A 26,656-nucleotide genomic window follows, 5' to 3' on the forward strand; every position below is an offset into this window, starting at 1 on the left:
TTCTTTAGACTTTTAAACGTAGTTGTAAGATGAGGGACAACTATGTCTGGTAGAGCTGCACAATTAATCGTTAAAAAATCATGATCTCGATTCAACACCTCTGGCAATCTCTATTGCAGTTTTTTAAAATGAAACATTGTAACTAACTTCCTTCTTTGAACAAAGGGAAACTTCTGTGTGTAAAGAAAAAAATCCAGGCAGTCTGTCAAGTTCTTAAACAACGTGTAAATGAAGGAAGTTTAACCACTTAAAATAGAAATCTTTTTCTGCCACTTGTTTCTTAAGGTAAAAATCAATATTTTTTGCTAGAAAACTACTTGGAACCCCCAAACATTATTATATTTTAGCAGAGACCCTATGGAATAAAATGTCAGTTGCTGCAATATTTTATGTCACACTGTATTTGCCAGCGGTCTTTCAAACACATTTTTTGGGAAAGAATACACTTCAATGAATAAAAAAAAAAGAAACAGTAAAGTTAGCCCAATTTTTTTGTTTTAATGTGAAAGATTTTACGCCACGAGAATCGTGATCTATCTTCTAAGCAAAAAAAATTGTGATTCTCATTTTGGCCAGAATCGTGCAGCTCTAATGTCTGGTAATTTCTTATAGAATAGGGCTGGAAATCCATCCGCCCAGGAGCGTTAATGCACTTTAAATTCTTTAATTGCAAGATGTGCTTCGTCTCCTGTAACATTAGCCCCCAGCTTAGTGCTGTGGGACTGTCACAGAGAAGATGGTCAAATTCTGTAGGTAAGCTTGAATCTCAGCGTTGGACAGTAGCCCCCGACGAATAAACTTTTCGCTAGATGAAAACTAAATTCATCTTAACTGGATTATAAGTTCGGACCTGAAACCTTGTTTTTAATGACAAAGCTGGTTTCCGAGATTCAAAGGACTTATTAGCCAATAATGAACACAATCTTATTGCCATAAAACTTTAATCCAAATGGTGCTCTGCCTTGTCTGTCAGAGGTCACAATGCAAGTTATCAATCAGACCCCTATTACGAGTCGAGGGATGGCGTTTCAACTCAGCCGTGGCAGAAGCCAGTTAAGCCTCCAGATGACATTTCGGCCTGACGCTTCTTCCTCTCGGAGGCCTGTTGAATGAGATGCCCATGGATTACCGCTTTATATACCACCCAAAGGGTAACCAGAGAGGAGACCTGAAGAAATGTTGATTTGGAAGTACACTTTTATCAAGTTCTATAAGGTTGATTTAACTACCTCAGCAGAGCCAGCTTTGGTTGAAAAGTGTGGCAGTTTGAGTTATGCCAGGGGGGCAGTTCCCTGTTCCGTTGTGTTTTTTTTTTTTTTTTATGTGCCCATCCTTCCTTCTTTCTGGCGTCCTTTGGGATGTCCCATTTGTCATGCTATCCTTCAATGAACGAAGAAAATATAATTTTTGTACTTGCTGTAAAATCCATTTCTCTGCATTAAATGAAAGTTAAAGCACCCGCCCAGTCGTCTTTTGACAGTCTCAGTGGAATTGTCCTATACTGCTGGTACTGCTGGCTACTAACTGAACTCCTTTCTGCAGATGAGGGTTTTGACCACCTCCAGAGGGCCGCCCTCTGGTTGTGCTTTAGATACACTTGGTGTTCTGCTCCTGTAGGTGGCAACATTAAACCCATCTGTCCTGAAGCATGGTTGTGTCCGTCAATTAAAAAGATTTTACTGTGAGTACAAATATCCATGTTTTTATCTTATTTTTATTTTTATTCCTGGACACTACAGCGCTAAGGCATTTCCCGCAGGGTGCTGTATAGGTCCAAGGGAGTGGACCCTAAACATGAAAGAGTACCCAGTCCTTGAAGGTCCAAGTGATGGAACCCGCCGCGAAGGGTGAAGATTGAGCCCCTTAGTTCCTAAGTGGCCCTGTGGCTGGACGGTTTTGTGAAACACCTTAATTTTATTATTGTGGGGTGTCCCAGTGATTGTAACAATCAGTCAAGCTAGCTAAAGGCTGGACACCTGTCTGCGGTGACCATACGGGAGTTCTGGGCTGGCTGTGGGTGTTTGCAAAGTGTACCTTTTTGCTTGTGTCTGGCTGTTTTTTACCAGTATGATGGCGCACTACGGTGCACCATTTCACCTTGGTTCGCCATGGCACAGGTGCGTTCGCAAGAGCGCCGTTGGGCTCAGCACTTTTTGGCCATGGCGCATGTGGCTTCGCCACACATGCGCCGTAGCCTTTATCTGGGTGCACGAAGATTCGAGTCGTAGACGAATACAGTTATGCCCACTTGCCAGGACCACACACATGTGTGCGCGCATAGAAAGTTCCGGCCCACACCCAGCTTATTTAAGCTGTGTATGCCAAGCATGTGTGCTTTCAGAAGGCAGCTGTGGGACACAGAGCAGGCTCTGAACAGACACTTGCAGTGGTTAATTTCTCCTTACCTGGTGCTCGGGTATTTGGACGATGACCTGCTCAGAGATCACTCAGTACAAGTTCTAGAACAGCATAATATACACAGTGAGGTATTTGAAAAGCTTAGGCTGGATCATAAATACCGAAAAGTCAGCCTTGAGACCAGCTCAAAGTTGAAAATGTTTAGGTCTTATTCTAAACATGTTCCAAGCAAGAGTATTCTTGCCACCCGTAAGGATCTGTGCCCTGAAGGATCGGGTGCATCAGATAAGAGGCGCCAGACCACTCTCCATTCGACTCTGTATGAGTCTTCTAGGGTGGATGGTATCCTCCAAGGCAGTGCCCTATGCCCAGTTCCATTCCAGGCCTTTACAACCAGACTTCTTGTTGGCTTGGAACAGAGGAAGAAAAGCCCTGGATTATCCAATGTGCTTATCTCCTCAGGCATGCTTAAGCCTAAACTGGTGGTTGCAGGATCAGAACCTGCGAAAGGGAAAATCATTTCTCCCGGTATTTTGGAGAGTACTGACTACAGATGTCAGTCTCTCAGCCTGGGGAGCGACCCTAGACGGGCTCACAGCCCAAGGGAAATGGTCAGGGACAGAGCAGACCCTGCCCATCAATGTCCTAGAATTACGAGCAGTATGTCTAGCCCTACGATCCTGGACGGTGGCGCTTCAGGTCTGCCCCATCAGGGTTCAGTCCGACAATGCCACGGCAGTGGCCTATATAAACCGCCAAGGCGGTACCAGGAGTTTTTCAGCTCTGAAGGAGGTGAATTGCATACTAGCCTGAGCAGAGGGACATGTGCCAATAATATCGGCAGTCCATATCCTGGGAGTAGAGAACTGGAAGGCAGATTATCTCAGCCGCCAGCAGATCTGCCCGGGGGAATGGTCCCTACACCCAGAGGTGTTCCAGGAAATTTGCCAACGTTGGGGATGGCCAGAGGTCGACCTACTGGCATTCAGGTTCAACAACCAGTTACAGCAGTTTGTGTCTTGAACAAGAGATCTTCTGGCAATTGGAGCAGATGCTCTGATAGTTCTATGGAGCCAGTACTCCCTGGTTTATGCTTTCCCTCCGATCCCTCTCCTATATTTGTTGGGCATGATTCGGAGAGAGAGGATTCCAGTCATTCTGGTGGCACCAGCCTGGCTCAGAAGGCCCTAGTTTCCAGAGATAATGAGACTGACAATAGACGGGCCATGGACATTTCCACGTCGCCCCGATCTACTGTCTCAAGGTCCTATATTCCACCCCAATTTACAGTCTCTAAATTTGATGGCATGGCTATTGAAGCCAGGGTGTTAAAGGAATGTGGAATTTCGGGACCAGTGGTGTCTAATCTAGTGAATGCTAGAAAAGCTATCACTAGGAAGATTTATCATAAGGTCTAGAAGACTTGCTGTATATTGCAGAGAGTTGGTCTGATTAAGGGTAAAGCACCCACTCAAAAAGGCACCTCATCAAAAATATAAGTAATTAGAACAGGGAAAATGCAGGGATTTTAACTGTGTCAAAAAGAGTCCGGGGGGGGGGGGGGGGCATGGCGACCGAGCTCAACATGGACGCTTAATGTAAGAGCTCCGCTCGGCCGCCGGAGAGAATCCAAGAACATCCGCGACCACCGGCATCATCCCTGCCCCACACACCATCCACGGACTCCCTGGAACCCGCTGTGCTCGCCAATATGCCCAGGCACAGAAAAATTCCACAGAATCCTCAGAAATTACAGGATTTCTTCAGAGCGCGCGATCACCATCAAAATGGTGCCGGCGCGAGGATGAGCCAGAAAGAACAGCGGGCTGCATCCACTCAAAACTGCCACTCCGGTCCTCTAAACGAGCCACTAAACACCCGACCGGATAGCGGGTCTTCCTCTGGGACCTCTAGTCCGTCCACCAGGAGCCCAGCAAAGCAGAAACAAAGGACTGTTTCCCCTGATAGACCGCTGATGGACCCTGACATGGAGGTAAGCAGGCCTCATAACACTGATGTGCCAGCTGCAACACACGCACCAGACCCTATAGCAACTTTCCCCACTTCTGACAGGCCGGTGTCAGATACAGTTCTAAAGGACATGCTATTATCACTAAAAGCATCACTACATGCTGAAATGACAGCAGAAATCAACCACTGTCAGAGGGAAGTGCAGCCTTTGGGTAGTAGAGTAGGCCATATTGAACAAAGTATGAGTGACTTTACCTCATCCTTCAATACAATGGTGGATGCACACAGCAACCACACAGAAGAATTTGTATGGCTGAAAACAAAAGTAACAGATTTGGAAGACTGTTCCAGGAGGAACAATCTCAAAATTAGGGGGATACCTGAATCTTTTCCTGCTACACATCTACTGTCATACACCCAAGCGCTCTTCTCAACCCTAATCCCATCCCTGTCTCCTCAGGACCACATTGTGGATCGCATCCACCATATCCCCAAACCTTCCTTCCTTCCAGAGAATACTCCCAGGGATGTGCTGCTCAGGGTACATTACTATCATATCGAGGAACAACTCCTTATATCACGTAGACCTGACAACAGACACCCGCAATACGCTGAGCTGCAGCTGCTTCCAGACCTGTCCAGACACTCTCCAGCAACGTTGCAACCTTGTGACAATAACCAAGGCCTTAAACCACAACATTATCCACAAGTGGAAGTACCCCAGCAAGCTGTCCGTTACCCACAACGGCACATCAGTCCTGATCTCCACACTGGATGAAGGCATTGCAACAATGGGGCATACTACCAGCCCATACGCCGCCACCTATCCACGCTCCTACACCTACTCCAATACAAGAAGATTGGCGAGTAGTTTCACGCCAATGCTGGTGGAAATACATAAATGTAACACAACTTATGACATTCCTTCTCTCCGGATACAGGGTATCCAAGTTCAATCCCTGTTTTCTCCCCTCCAGCACCTAAGCAGCAGTTACGTCTGCATATGGATCTGTTTATGGATCCCTTTCTTACCAAGTTCGTTAATTTTGCAGCATTAACTTTGTTCTCCGTTGTTTTTATTTTACCTTTTCTATGATGGAAGCACGCCGACCAGTAGTGGACGCCTTTTATGATCTGGAATTAAACAGAGTCAACACTGCCTTGCCGGACGCTACACTTGGCCACAGTGTGTGTGTGTGTGTGTGTGTGTGTGTATATATATATATATATATATATATATATATATATATATATATATATATATTGCACAATGATGCCACACAATCCCCGGAATTACCTCCATGCCCATTAACTGCCTATCTATCAATGCGAGGGGCTTAAACCACCCTGCCAGGAATCCAAAGCCCCGGCATGCACCAACAAAGATTACCCCCATGTGTTTTTGGCATGCACGCCAGGACATAAGAAAAGAGGAGTTCTAATTGCACTGAGAAACACGCTATCCTTTCAACACAAAGAAACCATTCTGGATGCTAATGGCAGATATATCATCCTCAAGGGACATATTCAACTCCATGGTGGTATCTCTATATGCACCAAATTCACACCAAATCCGTTTTCTCAGCAGGCTTCTTAAGAAGACGAAATCCCACCTATATGGTAACCTCATACTATGCGGTGACTTTAATCTCATTGGGGACCCTAAACTAGATACAACGAATACTAAAATGAATAGCAACTCATACCTGAACAAAGCTATTCAGTGCAAAACTCTTTGATGTTTGGCATTGCCTAAATGCGAATGCTAGAGTTTACACCTTTTTCTCCCACAGGCATTGCTCTTATTCACGAATTGACTTATTCCTCACTGATAAATGGTTATTACAGAAAATTTCTTCTGCGCAGATCCACGATATCACGTGGTCTGATCATGCAGCTGTTACTATTACGGTCAATGACCAGGTTGTCTCCTCTTCCCCACCCATCTGGCGCAATAACATCAGATTACTACAAGAACCCCGCATGTCCACAATCATATCTCGACACCTTAGCAATTTTTTTCATGATAACGCAAAATCAGTAGAAAACCCTTTTACTCTATGGAATGCCAATAAGGCATATATGAGGGGAATACTAATTCAGCTGGGTGCTAGAGAGAAGAAGCGACACACAGCCCATATCAACTCTGTTCTGACTGATATACACTCCTTAGAATCACAAAATAAACACCTGACCTTAATCTCGCCCAACAACTCTCTACATTAAGGAACAAATTAAGAAATCTATTGTCCCAACAATATGACTACCACCTACGCCGTCTGAAACTGAACTCATATGCCAATGCTAATAGAGCAGGCAAATACTTGGCCAATAGAATATAAGCGGTACAAACCAAATCGAGAATCACTCATGTGATACACCCCACCCTCAAACATAAAATCATTAATCCACAAGATATAGCCAACCAATTTGCTAATTATTACAGTAGTCTGTACAATATTAAAGATGACTCTACCACACACCAACCTACACAACCAGACATACAAAACTCCCTTCACAACCTGAAGTTGCCTTCCTTATCGGAATCCCAAATTAGCTTACTGAACTCTCCATTCACTCTACCCGAAATAGAAAATGCAATAGCCTCACTACCTAATGGCAAATCGCCAGGACCTGACGGGTTCTCTAATGAATACTTCAAAATATTCAAATCACACCTTACACCACATATGCAACAGGTCTTTACAAAAGCAGCAGACACAGAAATTTTTCCAGAAATGCTAAAGGCCTACATAGTTACTCTGCCCAAACCAGGCAAAGAACCTAATACACCACCTAATTTCTGTCCAATCTCCCTACTAAACAGACATAAAGATATACGCCAAACTCTTATCCCAAAGACTAGCAGAATGTGTTCCATCCCTTATACAACGCGACCAGATGGGCTTTGTGAAGGGGAGGCAAACCTCAGATGCCACAAGGAGAATGGTTAATATAATCCACTATGCTGTTAAAAATCAAACGCCTTCTCTGCTTCTCTCAATTGATGCAGAGAAGGCGTTTGACAGGGTACACTGGAAGTACATGTCAATGACTCTGTCCAAATTCGGTTTTTGTGGTCATATACTGAACGCAGTGCTGGCCCTGTACTCCTGCCCTTCTGCGCAGGTGTACACGTCCAGTATGCTCTTCATAACGTTTCAGATAACTAATGGTACCTGCCAGGGCTGCCCTTTATCTCCAACGATCTTCAACCTCATGATTGAACCCCTGGCGGAGACCATTCGAACTCCTACTGATGCACATGGATTTCATTTTAGCTCCTCCCACCATGTCATCAATTTATTCGCAGATGATGTGATCCTGATGCTAACAAACCCACTAAAATCCCTCAACAGTACACGAAATACTGAAATCTTTTGGTGATATCTCATATTACAAGGTGAATTTCTCAAAATCCCTCATACTAAATTTGGGTGTACCGAATACAGATCGTCTTGAACTACAACAATCCCTCCCATATGTATGGAGCACTAACGGTATAACATACCTGGGCATTACCCTAACTAAATGACACTAACATGAAGTCACTCATATCCAAAATAGAAACTCAAACTTGTAATATAGCCAAACGAGAATTATCTTGGTTGGGTAGGCTAGCAGCATTTAAAAATGCTGATTCTCCCTCAAATATTGTACATGTTCAGAGTGCTTCCACTAGCTATTCCGGCACATTATCTTAAATCCCTCTCTAACCTTCATTGGAAACTCTTATGGGGACCCAAAAAAGCAAGATGCTCACAACCCAATCTAATACCTCATAAATCTGCAGGGGGGGCAGGCCTAATAGATATACATGATTACATGTGGGCAACTAGACTTGACCAACTCAAATATTGGTTCTCGTACACTGATATACCGCTATGGGTAGACATAGAAAAATCTCTAGCTCCCTTACCAGACCTACAGACGGTCCTTTTAGGAGACAGCTGGATAACTTGGAATCTCAGAAATTTACCCCCAACTATCATCATATCACTACAAGCCTGGAGATTCCTCCTAACACGCACACTTAGTAACAGTGAGACCATAGATTTCACTCTTACTCTAAGTATGATTGAAGCTAATATTCCAATGCTATCCTTGAAAGCATTCCCTGCCCATAGGATAACAAAGGTACACATGACTTTCTCACAAACAATACTCCACAATCGGCAGAACACATTATGAAAGAACATAATATGCCACCTCATATGCTCTTCACGTGTGTACGAGTATCTCACTAAATGAAAAGAAACCCACTACATACCTTCAAACTCCCGACCTCCATATGGCGACACCTCACTCGAGGATCAAAATGCAATAAGGGCGTATCACTGTACTACAACACGCTACAGAACAAAAAAGTGTTCAAAAAATCCTCAGCGCATATAAGGTGGGACATAGACCTAGGAGAAACGCTTACTGGAGATCAATGGAAATTCGTGTTTCAAACTATACAACATGCCTCAGACTGTATCAGTCACTGGGAATCCTCAATAAGGGTGATTAACCGATGGCAATACACCCCATGCAGAATTGCAAAAATGTTTCCCAACACGTCACCCCTATGCTGGAGAGAATGTGGACACAAAGGCCACCTTCTCCACACGTTCTGGGAATGCCCCAGTGTCACTAGCTTCTGGAACCAAACGTTTCAACACATCTCGTCCAATACAGGAATATTCACATCCCCAAATCCCGCATTGGCTATCTTACTAATAGGACTAGAAAACTTCCCCCACACCATGAGACACGTAGTCACCCATATACTACTAATTGCTAGGTCCCTGGTACTTCAAAACTAGAAAAGCACCCTAACGCTCAATGTAAATGATGTGATCAGAAAAGTACAACAAAACTACACATTTGACCGTCTTCGCAATCAACTCACTTAAATGTGATAAATTCGACAAATGTTGGGTAATATGGACTAGCAAGTACAAGTATACATAAGCATCTGTATGTACATCTTACTGAAGTTCTGAATACGAACACTCTGGCTCTGTGCTTCCTATTCCTACTTGTTGTTTATCCTTGTTTATATTTTTTCTTATTTGTTTTAACCCTGTCTCTGATATTGAAAAACTCAATAAAAAATCTTTCAAAGTAAAAAAAAGAGTCCCAGAGGAATACATTTGTTTAAAAATATTCTGTAATAATTTTATTTTAGCAAAGTTAAAAAATCCAAAGAAACAAACATTCACAATAATGACAATGATATAGTGGTCACAAGGATTTAGTAGGTTACAGCAAACCAATACATTGCACATTAGCCCCACATGTTTCGCTGATTGCTTCTTCAGGGTATGTGCAAATCAGGACAAAGGTAGCGTAAAGGACTAAATAAAACAGATATAAAGACAGAATTACGAGTTACCAAAAAATACATATATAATTGTTTTTAATGAGAGTGTAGTATTGAAACAGACCTCACAGACATCACGGACAAAAACGCTCACCCTACAGCAAGTTCCCACCAAAGACAAACAAAAGCTGGGCCCAACAATCCCGTAACATCCCCCATACACAAGGGAGTCATTTTGCAGTCATAGAGGACAGAAAGGTGAGATTGTAAAACAAGAATTTATATTAATTTAGTTGTGTCGTTAATAAGAAAAATGTAAAAATGAGAATTGTGTAGTGAGTATAAAATAGGAAAAAATCTCTCAAATGATAAATACTCACTGAGGGCAGTATAATACTGAACACATGAGATCAAACTCAGCCTTAGACTGCCTACACCGAGATTAACTGCTGGGAGTAATGCTAAAAATAAATAAAAAGAAAAGACTAAATCTCAATGAAAAAAACTGGGATTGCAGATATGGAAGTAACTGAGACTCAAAAAAATATATTTTGCGAGGGATATTATGTAGATAAAATAAGTCAAGAAATCGTAAGGATGAAATGATTACAAACTTATTGAATATTAAGTGGGACAAATGTCTCTCAAAAAATCTTGATTAATAGTGAATAGGGTACCAATTGGAAAGGAACCCGTACTGATAAAAATGAATTGGACAGTGAATAGGGTTCAAAGGGTATTCTAATGAAGCTTCCATGTAAAGTACCAAATAGGTAATAGAGTGTTCAGGAATGGTAATCTAGAAATGATTTAAACAGCTGTGGAACTTACCGGTGAAAGACGCCGCTCGATGGAGTCTGGCCCTCCGGCTCTGGCTGATCAAACAGCCAGACAAGCTGGTCTTATCTTTCCTCCATCGAGCCAGCGCCTGACATCACCGACTCGATGCGGACGAAAAGGACGCCAGAGCGCATGCGCGGGAGTCCGAGGAATCCCTGTTTACTACACTACCCATAGAGCCCTGCTGGGGGAGGAAGGAGTCAAGACCGTCCACATAGAGCAGTGAGACGGACGTGACAAAAATCCATCCTCATGGCAGGATCCAGGGGAGCCAGCTAAGATGGAAATGGCACTAATGGAAGTGCAATATAAGGCAACACCACAAGGCATTACCTAAGGAATGGGGAGCTCCCGGCAGCGCTGCTCGGCGTGATACAGGCATGCAGTTGATGGAAACAGTGCATGCCCTGGGCGTCCGTATGACTACTGATGGAAGATGACTTCCATCTTAGCTGCCTCCCCTGGATCCTGCCATGAGGATGGATTTTTGTCACGTCCGTCTCACTGCTCTATGTGGACGGTCTTGACTCTTCCCTCCCCCAGCAGGGCTCTGTCAATTGGTCATTCAGGCCTACGGTCTGAAACTTAAAGCTCCTCCCTTTAGGGTGAGAGTTCATTCTACCAGGGATGTAGGAACCTGCAGGGCTTTTCGGCATCCGGTATCTGTGGCTCCGATATTTGTAAGGTCTTCAGTGCATACATTCACAAAATTTTATCAAGTGAATGTTCCAGCAGCCGAGGATTCGGCTTTCGGCCGTAGTGGACTGCGGGCTGCCGTATAAGTTCTGATGGCTATTGTTTGGCAGGGTATCTCCCTCCCCTCAAGGCTATTGCTCTGGGATGTCCCAGCAGGTAATGAATATTAGCCTGACTCTGTGTCCCATGATGTATGAAAAAGAAATAGGATTTTTACATCATACTTACCTGTGAAATCCTTTTCTTTGAGTACATCATGGGACACAGAGATCCCCCCTCTTTTTGGAAGATTTAGTGCTTGCTACAAAAATAAAGTACTTCCTGTATGGGAGGAGTTATATAGGGGATCACTTCCTGTCTGAAGACCTTTGGTCTACCAGCGTCCATTCACCTAATGATGAAGTATAACCCAGCTGGTAATGAATATTAGTCTGACTCTGTGTCCCATGATGTACTCAAAGAAAGGAATTGTACAGGCAAGTATGACGTAAAAATCCTATTTTTGTTTTTTCTCCAATCACAGAAGAAAAAAAAAAAAAACCTGGGGTGGGCTGAACAGTGAATGATCCATGTGACGGCCGATCAAAGGCTGTCACAGCGATCTGGTGATCCTGAACCGGGCCTACTGATTGCTGAGTTGTTAGTACAAGACCCAGGGCTCTCAATGAGGGCTCAGTCACTGTGCTTGGAGCACGCTACCAGAACAAATGCATGTAAGCACATATGGGGCCTCGTGGAAGAAGACCCACTTCACTAAGGCCAGATATACACTATATTACCAAAAGTATTGGGGCACCTGCCTTTTACACGCACGTGAACTTTAACCCCACATCGACCAGCCGCTGTAGTTGTACTGCGGCAGAATGGCACAGCTGGGCGAAACAACCTTATGTAACATCGCTTCGCCCTGTGGCCACTAGGGCGGCGTGCTCGACCCTCGAGCCAATGCGGGTGCCCGGCGGTCTTGATCACCGCTGGGCTCCTGCGATTGCTCGGGGTACACGGGAAACCCGGAACTGTGTGTGTAAACAGTTTCCGGTTCTCTGAAGGGAGAACTGACAGATCGTCTGTTCATACAAAGTATGAACAGCGATCTGTTAGTTTCCCTGCACAGTCCACATTCCCCTGCAGTTAGAACACAAACTAGGACACTGCCCCCTTCAACCCCCTTCACTGCCAGTGACATTTTTACAGTAATCAGTGCATTTTTAATCGCACTGATCGCTGCATTAATGCCAATGGTTCCAAAATTGTGTCAAAATTGTCCGACGTGTCCGCCATAATGTCGCAGTCACAATAAAAATCGCTGATTGCTGCCATTACTAGTAAAAAAAATAATTAATAAAAATGCCATAAAACTATCCCCTATTTTGTAGACGCTATAACTTTTGCGCAAACCAATCAATATACGCTGCTTGCTTTCTTTTTTTTTTTTTTTGCCAAAAATATGTAGACGAATACATATTGGCCTAAGCTGAGGAAAAAGATTTTTTTTTTTTTTTTTTTATATATATATATTTTGGTGATATTTATTATAGAAAAAAGTAAGACAATTCGTCTTTTTTTTTTTTTTTTTTTTCAAAATTGTCGAATTTTTTTGTTCATAGCGCAAAAAATAAAAATCACAGAGGTGATCAAATACCAGCAAATGAAAGCTCTATTTGTGGGGAAAAAAGGACGTCAATTTTGTTTGGGAGCCGTGTCACACGACCACTCAATTGTCTGTTAAAGCGACGCAGTGCCGAATCGCAAAAAGTGCTCTGGTTTTTGACCAGCCAAATGGTCCGGGGCTTAAGTGGTTAATGGCATCCCAATCTTGGCCCGTAGGGTTCAATATTGAGTTAGCCCACCCATTGCAGCTATAACAGCTTCAACTCTTCTGGGAAGACTGTCCACAAGGTTTAGAAGTGTGTCTATGGGAATGTTTGACCATTCACCCAGAAGCGCATTTGTGAGGTCAGGCACTAATGTGGAGGCGAAGGCCTGGCTCAGTACCTGCTCTAATGCATCCCAAAAGTGTTCTGTGGGGTTGAAGTCAGGACTCTGTGCAGGCCAGTCAAGTTCCTCCACTCCAAACTTGCTCATACATTACATGTCTTTATGGACCTTGCTTTGTGCACTAGTCCAAATCATTTGGTGGAGGGGAGAATTATGGTATGGGTTTTTTTTTTTTTTCAGGGGTTTGGCTTAACCCCTTCCAGTGATTTAAATTAAAAAAAAAAAATTCTAGTATGCATTACTCAAAGTTCCTTCTGTTGTCTCTGCCTCCTCCAAATTTCAATTATCCTTTTTTTTTTTTTTTTCCTGCTTTTCTGATTGAACCCACTTTCAAAGAGTGTGTACGTTTGTTCAACATAGTATTAAGGAACATAGCCACCCTCTCTTGCTTGCTCTTGACGTTCACCAGAGGCTATGGGACTTGTAGTGTGCATAGATTAATGCACTGCTCATTCCAAACAAACTGGAGTGACTTGGGAAAGGAAAGGTTTGGTAGTACAAAGAGGCAGAAGAACACCACAAAACACAGTAGGCATTGCCTTCAAGAAGAATGGATTACAAGGCCAAAAAGTAGTAATTGTGTATGTTTTTAAATTTTGTTTAGTGTCACTCCAATAAAAAGACTTGTGTAACATCTGAGGTGGTATCAAAAAGTTTCAAGACACACGCTTTGTAACACGCCAACAGTTGACACCTCAAACGACTCATTACATCATCGCCACCAACTTGCTGAATCATGTCAAATGTCTCTGTGGCAGAATTTGCCCAGTTTCATGCAGAATGAATGTGCTCTTTGTTCTAACTTACTGTAAATTATGAAATCGCAGACGTGGTCAGAATAGCACCAGTTGCACAGCTCCTGACTTATGAAGGTCCGTGCTCCCTGTGACTGCTTGCAGCCTTGTGCTGGTGTCTGTTAGCGTGCTAAAAAAAAAAATCAAAACTTTTTGATCCCATATATCACAAATGGGTTTTTTAATAAATATATATATATTCTCAAATGTGGATGTGGCGCTGTTCTAGTGGAGTAAATGTCTGATGATAAAACCACCGTATTATACCGTATTATACCTTGTGTAGTCTCCCAAATATTTTTAATATATTTACTCATCTAAAGGGGAAAGAATTAAAAAGAGAAAAAAAAAATTACTTTTTGTTATACAATGTAGCAAATAAAGACTTTCATAAATTTAGGCCAAAATTCTGGGAGATTGAGGGTGTGGAACATATGTATACACAGGGGTTGTATAAGTTCTATGGTGGTGGGGGTCATCATACACACATTTACAGGCAGAATTTGACATCTACAGACATCCCTGAGCAGAGAATTTTTAAATGTCTGGCAGATGTTTGCCAGAGGTTCATGGTGCAGTGTTAAGCTGGTCATACATTACACAATTTTCTTGTGCAATTTCTGTAAATTTTCCTTTAATCTATGTAGTTGCCTGCTTGATTGGATACAAATTGAAAGTATTGATTAGGTTTTACCTCATATTACTGTATATAGTTTTTGGTAAATCTAAAGGAAAATTGTATAATGTATGACCAGCCTTAGCCTCTTCAACTCAGTTGTGTGTGTCTGTATGCCCTTTGCCTTTGCGTTACACTGTCTGACAGCAGTATCTCAGATTTTTGAGGTGTGCCTTGCTCCTACATTCCCTATTTTAAAGTTGGTTCAAAACATTAGGTCTCCTGTCAAGCCATTTTATTACAATGACCGGTCAGGAGGCAATTAAGAAAAAAATGTTTAAGGGCCCAGGTAGACTACTGCATTGTGTTAATGTGCAGAAAAAAAAAAATCAATGGTACTGCAACACCTTATGTGGCAGTAGCAAATGCATGTCAAAGCATCATTATGTATACTTCTTGTAAAAAAAATATTTTTTTCCCCCCCTCTTTTATAGGTTTCAGGAACCATTGTAGACAAAAGTGGGCGAACTCTTTCTGGTCAGACAGTTGAAGCTTTTGTAATTAGTATATCGCATGCTATACCACTATGGTAAGATGACTAGTACTCACTTAAAGTGTTTTTCCTTGTTTAAGACTAATGTAAAGAAAGAATTGTGTAGCCTACAGCAGTCATCTTAATGGCACTTTAATTTTTGTAATCTGCCTATAAAAATCTGAAAGTTGGTTGGCATTAGTGTTCCCATATTTTGTTATCCCTTAATTTTTTAAGGGACTCCTACTATATTTAGGAGTTTCTTTCAGCTTTAAAAAAATATATGCAAAAAAGTGTTTAGTTTTAAGAACATTTAGCTGAAAAGTGGCTATAGCCATAAAGATTAAGCTGCTTTAAGAACTCCGGAAGATATACCAATACTGTAGCTGCTGTCTCTTAATATTAGGGCACTTGAATGTCCAGGCATCCAGCGGTTTCCTTGCCTGAGCCGATACTTCAATCAGCTATAGGGTGCTGGCACTGCCATCTTGACTAGGGGAAACTGGCAGTGACGCCTTTCGGCTTCACAGCCGGTTTCCTACTGCGCATGCACTGCACTTTCTGAATGGGCAGCAGTCTTCTGAGACCTGTGAAATGTTCCAGAAGGTTGCGAGGGATGGAAGGAGGGCTGAACTGAGCCAGAAGTGAGAAGCGGGTACCTGTCAAAACCAGGTACGGGCTCCCCCCATCCCACCCAAAAGATGAGCTCCACTTTAACTTGCTGAGTGAATGACCATTTACTGTATTTTTTTAATGCATCTGTTGCAATAAAGTATCTCTTGCAAAGTTTTGATGTTTTCAAAGGAATTTGAACTGTTCTCAAGCATCTTATATTCCATACAGCATTGAATGTTAAGAGATTCCATATAGTTATATCAGTATCTCACAAAAGTGACTACACCCCCTCATTTTTGTAAATTTTATTATAGCTTTTTATGTGACAACACTAAAGAAATTAAACTTTGCTACAATGTAAAGTAGTGAGTGTACAGCTTGTATAACAGTGTAGATTTGCTGTCCCCTCAAAATAACTCAACCAACAGCCATTAATGTCTAAACTGCTGGCAACAAAAGTGAGTACACCCCTAAGTGAAAATGTCCAAATTGGGCCCAAAGTTTCAATATTTTGTGTGGCTGCCATTATTTTCCAGCACTGCCTTATCTCTCTTGGGTATGGAGTTCACCAGAGCTTCACAGATTGCCTCTGGAGTCCTCTCTTACTCCTCCATGACGACATCACAGAGCTGGTGGATGTTTCAGACCCTGCGCTCCTCCACCTTCCGTTTGAGGATGCCCCACAGATGCTCAATAGGGTTTAGGTCTGGAGACATGCTTGCCAGTCCATCACCTTTACCGTCAGCTTCTTTAGCAAGGCAGTCGTCGTCTTGGAGGTGTGTTTGGGGTCGGTATCATGTTTGAATACTAACCTGTGGCCCAGTCTCTGAAGGGTGGGGGTCATGCTCTGCTTCAGTATGTCACAGTACATGTTGGCATTCATGGTTCCCTCGGTGAACTGTAGCTCCCCAGTGCCGGCAGCACTCATGCAGCCCCAGACCATGACACTCCCACCACCATGCTTGACTGTACTTGTCTTTGTACACGTCACCTGGTTGCCACCACACACACTTGACACCATCTGAACCAAGTAAGTTTATATTGGTCTCATCAGACCACAGGACATGGTTCCAGTAATCCATGTCCTTAGACTGCTTGTTTTCAGCAAACTGTTTGCAGGCTTTCTTTTGCATCAGATTTAGAAGAGGCTTCCTTCTGGGATGACAGCCATGCAGACCAAAGTGATGCAGCGTATGGGATATGGTCTGAGCACAGACAGGCTGATCCCCCACCCCTTTAACCTTTACAGCAATGCTGGCAAAACTCATACATCTATTTCCCAAAGACAACATCTGGATATAATGCTGAGCACATGCACGCAACTTCTTTGGCTGACCATAGCGAGACCTGTTCTGAGTAGAACCTGTCCTGCTAATCCTCAGAGTTCTTTGCCATGAGGTGCCATGTTGAACTTCCAGTGACCAGTATGAGAAAGTGAGAGCGATAACACCAAATTTAACACACCTGCTCCCCATTCACACCTGAGACCTTGTAGCACTAACGAGTCACATGACACTGGAGAGGGAAAATAGCTAATTGGGCCCAATTTGGACATTTTCACTTTTTTGTGTACTCACTTTTGTTGCCAGCGGTTTAGACATTTTGAGGGAACAGCAAATTTACACTGTTATACAAGCTGTGCACTCACTACTTTACATTGTAGCAAAGGTGTCATTTCTTCAGTGTTGTCACATGAAAAGATGTAATAAAATATTTACAAAAATGTGAGGGGTGTACTTATGTGAGATACAGAAATCTCTCGCTCTCTCGCTCTCTCGCTCTCTCGCTCTCTCGCTCTCTCGCTCTCTCGCTCTCTCGCTCTCTCGCTCTCTCGCTCTCTCGCTCTCTCGCTCTCTCGCTCTCTCGCTCTCTCGCTCTCTCGCTCTCTCGCTCTCTCTCTCTCGCTCTCTCTCTCTCTCATTCATATATATATATCTATATCTCCTATAAAATGTGTGTATATATAATTAGTCCTCCTATAGAACAGAGATACAGCAGAATTTTTCATGTGCCTCCACCGATTACCATTCTTGGATTGTTCACTCACATTTAATTGTGCTTTTTGACCGACAGAGTCTATGCAGCGTTCCAAAAACAGCCTGTGCTCACCGTTCCGTTTCAGGAAGTCGTCATGTGGTTGAAGCCTCGATTTGGGTGCGGGTCAGGGGCTGGATGTGGCGTCAGCGGTGCGCCACCAGCTTCAACGCGTTTCACATATAGTATGCGTCATTGGGAAGCTAGTTCCACCATTTTGCTTATGGTATTTATGCCCTTACTTGATTTTATCTATCCAATCGGGTTTCCGCCATCTTAACTACTGGCGCTTCTCGCCCATCCCCAGCTTGTTTTACTTTCTATCACCCCATGTTCATAATAAGTCATAAATCAGAAAAATATTAGCTCTTTTCCCTCCATACAATACAGTAGGTCTATTCCCTCCGTGCAAATTTATGTGTTCAGGCTACAATGGAATGACTGGATAGGCTTTTACAATCTTACCAGATCTATCATATACCCATTATTTTCAATAGTCTTTAAAAGTCTTTTGTAGAAAATCCTTTTTAAAAAGCATAACATTTATGTATACACACTACCAATATACAAATGTATTAAAATAACATAGTAAAATATATCAAACCACTTGTAATAAATATATCTATATCTCTTCGCTCTTAAAGCGGCCGACGAACACCTATGGTGAATCGCTCAGGACAGCCAACCTGCCGCAGTATAATGAAGGCGGCTGGTCCTTAAGCGGTTAAGTCTAAAATAATTAGAAACACTATGATGTCTAACCCCCTTTTTAATATTATTTATATGTTCACCTATTCTAATAGAAAGTTGTCTTGTTCACCCCACATACTGAAGCCAACAACTGCACTCCTGCATGTAGGTGACTTGGGTACTACAACATGTAAGGCCTCATGTACACTGCTGCTGGTAAATGGACATTTAGGAGCAGTTGGGCATTTTTTTCAGCTGCCCCTGAACTCTCCTCTGTTATCTTTATCAGTACATGTACACAGGGTCGTTTATAGTTGTTTTCTAGGCAGTTGTTTTAGAAGCATTTTTTGGAACGCAAAAAAAGGGTTCAGGATGGACACTCAGAGACATTTGTAATACCAAATGCTTATAGGTGCTTGTAAACTCGTGTAAAAGCTGCAACCTGAGTTTAGGCACATTTTCGTTATATAAGCGGCTAAAAGAGGAACCTGTAAGATATGGGAGAAACACAATTTTCACCACATGCTGTCTGCAGGGGTCTCAGCTGTCAGTTTCCAGAGTTCAAAAGAGGTTTTTGACTGCCCTGTGTACGTGAGGCCAGTACATTTTTTTTTTTTTTTTTTTTTTTAATCTGGTATTTTTGCGTAGTCGGATTGGATTCAAATTCTGTTGTTCTTATTCCTTTTTGATGGTCCTACAGGGCTTACACTTACCACACTTGTAACGTTTTTTGACCAAAAGGTTTCTATCATTTTTTTTTTTAGGTGGGTCCAGTACTTTTTTTACTATACCATCTTTCATTCTCCTTGCTCTTCTATAAATTAATTTTGGTTTGGAAGGCAGAATTTTGCTTAAATGGTGGTCCCTACAAATAATTGGCCAATTCTTCTTCTTTATAATTCCCTCCAAGGTTTTATGTTCTGTGTTGAACCCTGTAATGAAGGGTACCTCATTTTGATCTCTTGATCTATCTTTGAGCGTGGTTTCTCTATAATTCCTACTTTGTCCCTTGTGTTTCCTTCCTCCAATACCCTTAGAAATCTTTCAATTAGTATGTCCGTTTTGAGCAGTAGTCTTTCATAAGGTCACAATTGTGCTCAATTCTAATGAATTGGCCTTTTGGTATAGCCCTTTTCCACTGCAGATGGTGGCAACTACTGTAAGGAATATATCCACTCCTGTCTTTAGCCTTAAAATGTGTCTTGGTATTTAAGTGTCTTCAACTCTCAAAAATTAGCATGGAGGGAATAGAGCTACTGTATTGTATGGAGGGAATAGAGCTAATATTTCCAGCTTATTATGAACATGGGGTGATAGTAAGTAAAGCAAAGGATGGGTGAGAAGCGACAGTAGTTAAAATGGCCGAAAGCAGGCTCCTGTTGCACGGAATGCCGATTGGATTGGCAAAATCAAGTAAGGGCATAAATACCATAAGCAAAATGGCAGAACTAGCTTCCTGATGAAGCATATGTGCAAAATGCGTTGAGGCTAGTGGAGCGAGGCTGACGCCACATCCGGCCCCCTAAACCACACTGAGATCGAGGCTTGAATCGCACAAGAACTTCCTGAAACAGAACAGCGTGCACAGGCTTGTTTTGGAACACTGGATAGATTCAGTGCCTGTCAAAAGGCACAATTTAAATGTGAGTGAACAATCTGATATTTTTAAGAATATCTAATCTATCAATATAAGAATGGTAATTGGTGGAGGCACGTGAAATAATTATGGCTGTATCTGCTGGGCAAATCTCTGATCTACCTACATAGAGGACCAACAGAACCAGGCATTAATCAGGCTTTTATATTTCCGCTTTCTGGTGAGTGTAATTTTTGGAAGGTGGTGCTGAATTACAAGTGTTTTTGGATCATTCAACATAAACCTACATTTGGCACATGGGGCCAATTTATGAAGAAATCATCACTGGGACTTTTTTGTATTTAATCACTTTGTATGCACATTTGAGGATTAGTGAATATATTGAGCATGTTGATGTGACCACAATCATGGATTGGAGAAGTCGCTTGTAAGTATAGTAAGTATATATTTATTGAGCATAGATGGGATAATTGGTTATTTGGCACGTTAATAAAAACAATAATACATTTTGGGGGTTAGCGCAGCTACCTATCTGTATATACTGTATATACTCGCGTATAAGCCGGGTTTTTCAGCACATTTTTTTGTGCTGAAAGTGCCCCCTTGGCTTATACTCGAGTCAAGCACTTTTCTGGTGCAAAGAATTACATTTTTTCCGAACTGACTTTGGGGCCCCGTATCTCGGGACAACTTGGTGCTAGGAACCCCAAATTTGGTGTGCAAACCCAGTGGAGCTAGCACTACAACCTATCTAGCATCAAGTGACCCCGAGATATGGGGCCCCACAGTCGGTTCAAAAAATGTCATTCTCTGCTGCCGAAAAGTGCTTGACATTTTCTGAACCGACTTTGGGGCCCCGTATCTTGGGACCACTTGGTGTTAGGAACCCCAGCTTTGAATATGTTGTAGTGCTAGTTCCACTAGGTTTGCATGCCAAATTTGGCGTTCCTAGCACCAAGTGGCTGCGGCTAGGAGGCATCTAGGAACCCTTAACTGCCAAGTTTCAAGTTTGAGGGACCTATGGCTGCAAATGGGCACAGTGAGGCGTGCAAATGGGCATTGTTGACCCTCTTTTCTACTTACAGTAGCTGCGCATTTCTCACCCTAGGCTTATACTCGAGTCAATACGTTTTTTTCCCAGTTTTTTGTGGTAAAATTAGGTGCCTTGGCTTATATTCGGGTCGGCTTATACTCGAGTATATACGGTATACTCTTAATTTTCTACACTATAAATAGTGGAAAACTGTAGCTGCAGCAAACACCACAAGTTGATTATATCTGCTTTAATTATTGGGAATTATTGTTTTGCACCAGTGGCACGTATTACACAGCAGAGAATGTTTCCCTATCAACAGTTGGTCCTTTCACATGCCCATTCAGTTAAGATTCAGTAAAAATAATCGTAATAAGCATATATTGAATGGTTTGCGCAAAAGTTATCGCATCTACAAACTACGGGATAGATTTCGGGACTTATTTATTCTTGGTTTTTTACTGGTAATGGCGGCAATCTGCAATTTTTAGCGGGATTGCGGAGGACAAATCTGACCCCAAATGACACTTTTTGGGGACCAGTGACATTATTACATTGATCAGTGCTATAAAAATGCACTGATCAATGTATAAATGACACTGGCAGGGAAGGGGTAACACTAGGGGGTGATCAAGGGGTTAAGTGTGTTACCTCAACGTGTTCTAACTGTAGGGGGATGGGCTGCCTGGGACAGGATAGAGATCGCTGTTCCCAATCACTGGGAATAGAAGATCTGTCATGTCCCCTGTCAGAACGGGCAATCACCTTATTTACATAGGCAGTTCCCCATTTTGCCTCTCCTTGCCGTGATCGCGGGCCGCCGGCGGACATTGAGTCTGCGGGTGCTTGCAAGCCTGCTTTTACGGACTGACGTACAAGTAGTGTATCTGCGTGAGCAGGTCGCAAGTGGTTAACATTTACCATTGTACATATTTGGTGATGACGGAAGTTCATGTTTATGTTGGAAGAAGAATACAATCCATGTCTTTAAGCATGGATTGTTTGCCCCACCTTCATGCCAACTCGGGGCCAAGATTGAGACATGAATCTCCATGCAAAAAATGTTTTACGGTTCAAAGGTATGTCGGTATTAAACCTTAATCTTAAAAATAATATATGTTCTAGTGCAAATATCGACTTAATGACCGACCGGCCGCATTGTACTGAGGACGGGGGCACTGTAGGCAAAGTGATGTGCTGGTACGTCTCTGCCTACTCCAAGGTTTAGGGCGCACGCATGTTCACCGCCACCCGGCTGTGATTGTACACAGCGTCCTGGCCAATGATTCACACTCGGGACCACCTGATCGGCTGTGTCCAATCACAGCCCAGAGCTGTGTGAAATTCAACACAGGGTTCTGTACAGGGGGAGTGATCTGTCAGTGATCATTAGTATAAAGCAGCACACATTACACCTAGGTAAGGAACATATCTAACCCCTTTATCACCCCTAGATGTTAACCCTTCCCAGCCAGTGTCATATTTTTAGTACTGATCACTGTATTAGTGTCACTGGTGAGGTCAGTTCCCCCCCAGTGGCAGTGGCAGTTAATGTCAGATCGCACTATCACAGTCCCAGTACGTAATTTTTTTTTTTTGGATCAAAAACATGTAGCAGAATACATTTAGGAAAAAACTTCTGAATCTTTTTTTTTTTTTTTTTTTTTTTAGCAGAAAGTGTTTGTTTTTTTTATTTATTTTTATTTTTTATTACAGGGGATAGTTGGGCAGATTTTAAAATCTGTAAGGTGAACTTACATCCTAACATAGAGTCCGGCGATCACCTGCACTGACAGCTCATATCGCCGCTGTACCGGTCCGGGGATTTGAAATCCCCACGACTTTCTCTCCTTTTCAAATACGGTGACAGGACGGGCTACTTGGCTTCTGATTGGTCGGTGCCACTCATGTGACAGCGCTGACCAATTAGAATGATCCTAAATGTACCTCCAGACGAGGTACACTTTGGAGATTAAGCTGCAGGGATTTCTAAGCCCTGGACTGGTGGCGGTGACCAGATGTCAGTGCGGGTGATCGCAGCTCTCCAGGTCAGCGGGACTGGGGAGGGGGGGGGGTTGAGGGCGTCCTGTGTAAAGGTGTACTGTGGAGAGGGTGCAGTGGATGATGGGATCGGCACTGTAGAGGGTGCAGTGGATGATGGGATCGACACTGGAGAGGGTGCAGTGGATCATGGGATTGGCACTGGAAAGGTTACTGTGGATGATGGGATCGGCACTGGAGAGGGTGCAGAACGTTGCGATTTCGGCACTGCAGAAACGTCACACAATAAATGTCTGCGTATAATTGTTCTTTTACAAAGGTGGCAGTGACAATCTCCCACTGGCCAGAACGGAAGCCTGCACTGGCATAAGAGTTTGTCTGTAATAGAAATGACATATTAATAAACTGCAAATAAAATATAAGCAATTCATACAACTTTCTCAGTGTGCACATTTGTAGACTTCAACCTTAAAATCTACCTATCTCTTGTAAAAAAAAAAAAGCTGCCTGCACGGTGCGCTCTGTGATCACTGAGTCTGAGACTTGGCTGATCGGAGTAAGGGGCTGATCCCAGCCCCTTACCAAGTGATCAGCTGTCTGTTAGCCAATGACAGTTGATCACATAATGTAAACATAAGATTGGTAAACTGTAGTTTTAATTTTTTTTTTACCTTACGCTGTCGGCATGAGAGGAAACTAAAAAGCCAAGTACCGGCTTCTGTTAGAGGGACATCTGTCCCTCACAGAGCTGCGACTGCCTCATCAGTGCCCACCAATGCCACCTGTCAGTGCTACTTCATCAGCGCACATCAATGAAGGAGAAAAATTACCTGTTTTCAAAATTTTATAACAAGCTATAAAACAGTTTAAAAAAAAAAAAACAGCACTGATTAAATACCACCAAAAAAGCTCTATTTGTGTGAAAAAAGTGATAAAAATTTCATATGGATACAATGTTGCATGACCGCGCAATTGTCATTCAGTTTGAGAGCGCGGCCGCCGGGCATGCACATCATTTGCCTAGTGACGCAGCGGCGCGCACACGCCCCCCTAGAGGCTCAGGAAGAAAGACGTCATATGACGGTGGCCCGGAGGGACAAAGGGTTCCTGCCGATGTCATATGACTATGCACGGTAGGGAACTGGTTTAATAATAACGAACATGGTATTACTGTGCTTGATTGGCCAGCAAACTCGCCTGACCTAAACGCCATAGAGAATCTGTGGGGTATTGTCGAGAGGAAGATTGGAGATCCCAGACCCAACAATGCAGATGAAATGAAAGCCACTATCAAACCTGGGCTTCCATAATGCTTCAGCAGTGCCACAGGCTGATCGCCTCGCCGCATTAATGCAGTAATTCATGCAAAAGCAGCCCCCGACCCATTAAGTACTTACTATACTGTACACGGACAAACATTTCAGTAAGCCAACATTTATGTATTAAAAATCCTTTTTTTTTAATTTTTTTTTTTTATTTATTTATTGGACTTATGTAATAAATTTTTCTGAGATACTGAACTTTGGGTTTTCACTAGTTGTAAGCCATAATCCTAAACATTAAAAGAAAGAAATGCTTGAAATATATCACTGTGTCTATTTAACCACTTGACCTCCGGACGGTTTTACCCCCTTCCTGACCAGAGCATTTCTTGCAATTTGGCACTGCACTACTTTAACTTGTAATTGCACGGTCATGCTAAGCTGTACCCAAACAAAATTTGCATCCTTTTTTTTTTCCCCACAAATGGAGCTTTCTTTGTTGGTATTTGATGACTACTGGGATTTTTTAAATTTGCGATAAATGAAAAAAGACCAACAATTTTGAGAACCTTTTTTTTTTTTCTACGTTTTGTTATAAAAATATCCAATAAACTCAATTTTTGTTAGACATTTGGGCCAAAATCTTTGGTAAAAAAAATCCAATAAGCATTTGTTGGGTGCTACAAAAGTTATAGCGTCTACAAACTATGGTATATTTACTGGAATTCATGCAGTTTTTACTTTCTCTTTTGTTCATTGACAGACACAGCCTTCTTTATTCAGAACCATAGGGTTATATTGCCCCCTACAGGAGTAGAACACTAGGCAGACAAAGACTTGGCTACACCCATGGGCAGTCCTAGGTGATATATGCCCCCTCTCTGCTACAGACCTTTAGTTTTCTCTGCCTAGTCAGGAATAAAGACCTAGTTCCCTGCTGGGATCTCTTGTCCTGGCAACTTTATTTATTTTCCCCTGGATTTTTCCAGTGAGATCTACAATCAACTGGCAGGCTGGGCGACGGGCTGGACATTCGATCCAGTGGTCACCCCAGTCTGGCCAGCGAGCGTGTGCAGACCGCAGCTATGCGCTAGGTCGGCCACGACACAGTATCAGGAACCATGAATCAGACCGAGACAGAAGTATAGTTAAATCACACTTATTTAATAGTAATAATAATAATAAGGTAAACCGAGTAAACCTAGTCAAAACAAGCCAGAGTTCAGTAACCAGATCGGGTAGTCAGCCAAGCAAATGTCAGAGAGCCAGAGATAAACATAGTAGTACAGCAAACAGGATCAGGAGCCACAAGGAATGTCAGCCGAGCAAGTCTTCAACAGGAACACGGGAGAAAGTCTCTGATGTTGACAAAGGCGAGGCAGAGATCAAGTGAGCTGGACGGCTTTAAGTAGGCAGGACTGACTAGTAGAATCAGCAACAGCTAGGTAACTGTGGAGAGAGATGGGAGCTGGCAATTAGCCGACAGCTAAGTGGCCAGCTCAGAGAAGGAAGGGCTGAGCCCAGCCCTTACACAAAGTCACACTGGACAGGGGCTGGCCCTGCGAGTTAAACGTCTCACAAGGTCGCATACAACTGGGTCTCGGCTCGAGTCACAGCGTCCCTCATGGCCGACAGCCCCCCACTTCGGTGGCGAGGAGATTCTGTCTGGAGTCATGCCCGCCTGGTCCGGTATGGTGAGTAAAGGTCCCCCTCTTCCCTTAGGGTTTTTTTTTTGTCTTGGATGCGGGCCCCTCCCCGGGTTAGTCGGTCCTGTGGCTCCCCTCTATCCCTGCACCCTCTTTTCCTAGCCCTGGAGGTCCCTTGGAACCCCCTCTTCCCCTCCCCCCTCCATAGTGTGCCTCTGGTGGGTCCTGGGGGACAGGGTTGAATACTGGTGGGCTGTGGGTGTGCATCGCCTAGGTGCTGTGCTTACCGGAGGGGGGGAGGCACTGGGTCCGGTGCCCGGATCCTCTCTCATCCTAGGCGGCTACAGTGTTCTCCTGCATCTGTGGTAGACGGAAGCCCCTCTTTTTAACCCGACACTGACTCCTGTAGTTTCTTCTCCCTTGGACGCCACGTGTGTGCAGGTCGACATCTGAGGCAGCAAGTGCTACGTTAGTGGGGTGGTGAGTCTGGGGGATCCATCCTCTGCTGCAGGCTGTGGGGTGTCTTGGTGGTCCGGTATCACTACCGGTGTGGGGGGTGTCCCATTGTAGTGGTCACTCTTGCTGTGGGGCTCTTTTTCTTTCTTATGGAGTCTCAGGAGCATGTTTCCCCACCTGACCCCCTGTCAGAGGCTGCAGGTCCCTCT

The 26,656-nt window shown here is 43.2% G+C and overlaps 1 protein-coding gene across 4 annotated transcripts in view; it reads left to right on the top strand.

Moving 5' to 3' along the window:
• The window catches only part of MTR (5-methyltetrahydrofolate-homocysteine methyltransferase), a 1,497,716-nt gene that overhangs the window by 260,654 nt on the left and 1,210,406 nt on the right, over positions 1-26,656 (top strand). For all 4 annotated transcript variants that reach the window (XM_073627630.1, XM_073627629.1, XM_073627631.1 and 1 more), the window contains one exon: positions 15,076-15,170. In XM_073627630.1, the coding sequence (XP_073483731.1) occupies positions 15,076-15,170 (95 nt within the window). The remainder of the gene's footprint in view (positions 1-15,075; positions 15,171-26,656) is intronic.

Source organism: Aquarana catesbeiana, linkage group LG04 (genome assembly GCF_042186555.1).
Source record: "Aquarana catesbeiana isolate 2022-GZ linkage group LG04, ASM4218655v1, whole genome shotgun sequence".
NCBI lineage: Eukaryota > Metazoa > Chordata > Amphibia > Anura > Ranidae > Aquarana > Aquarana catesbeiana.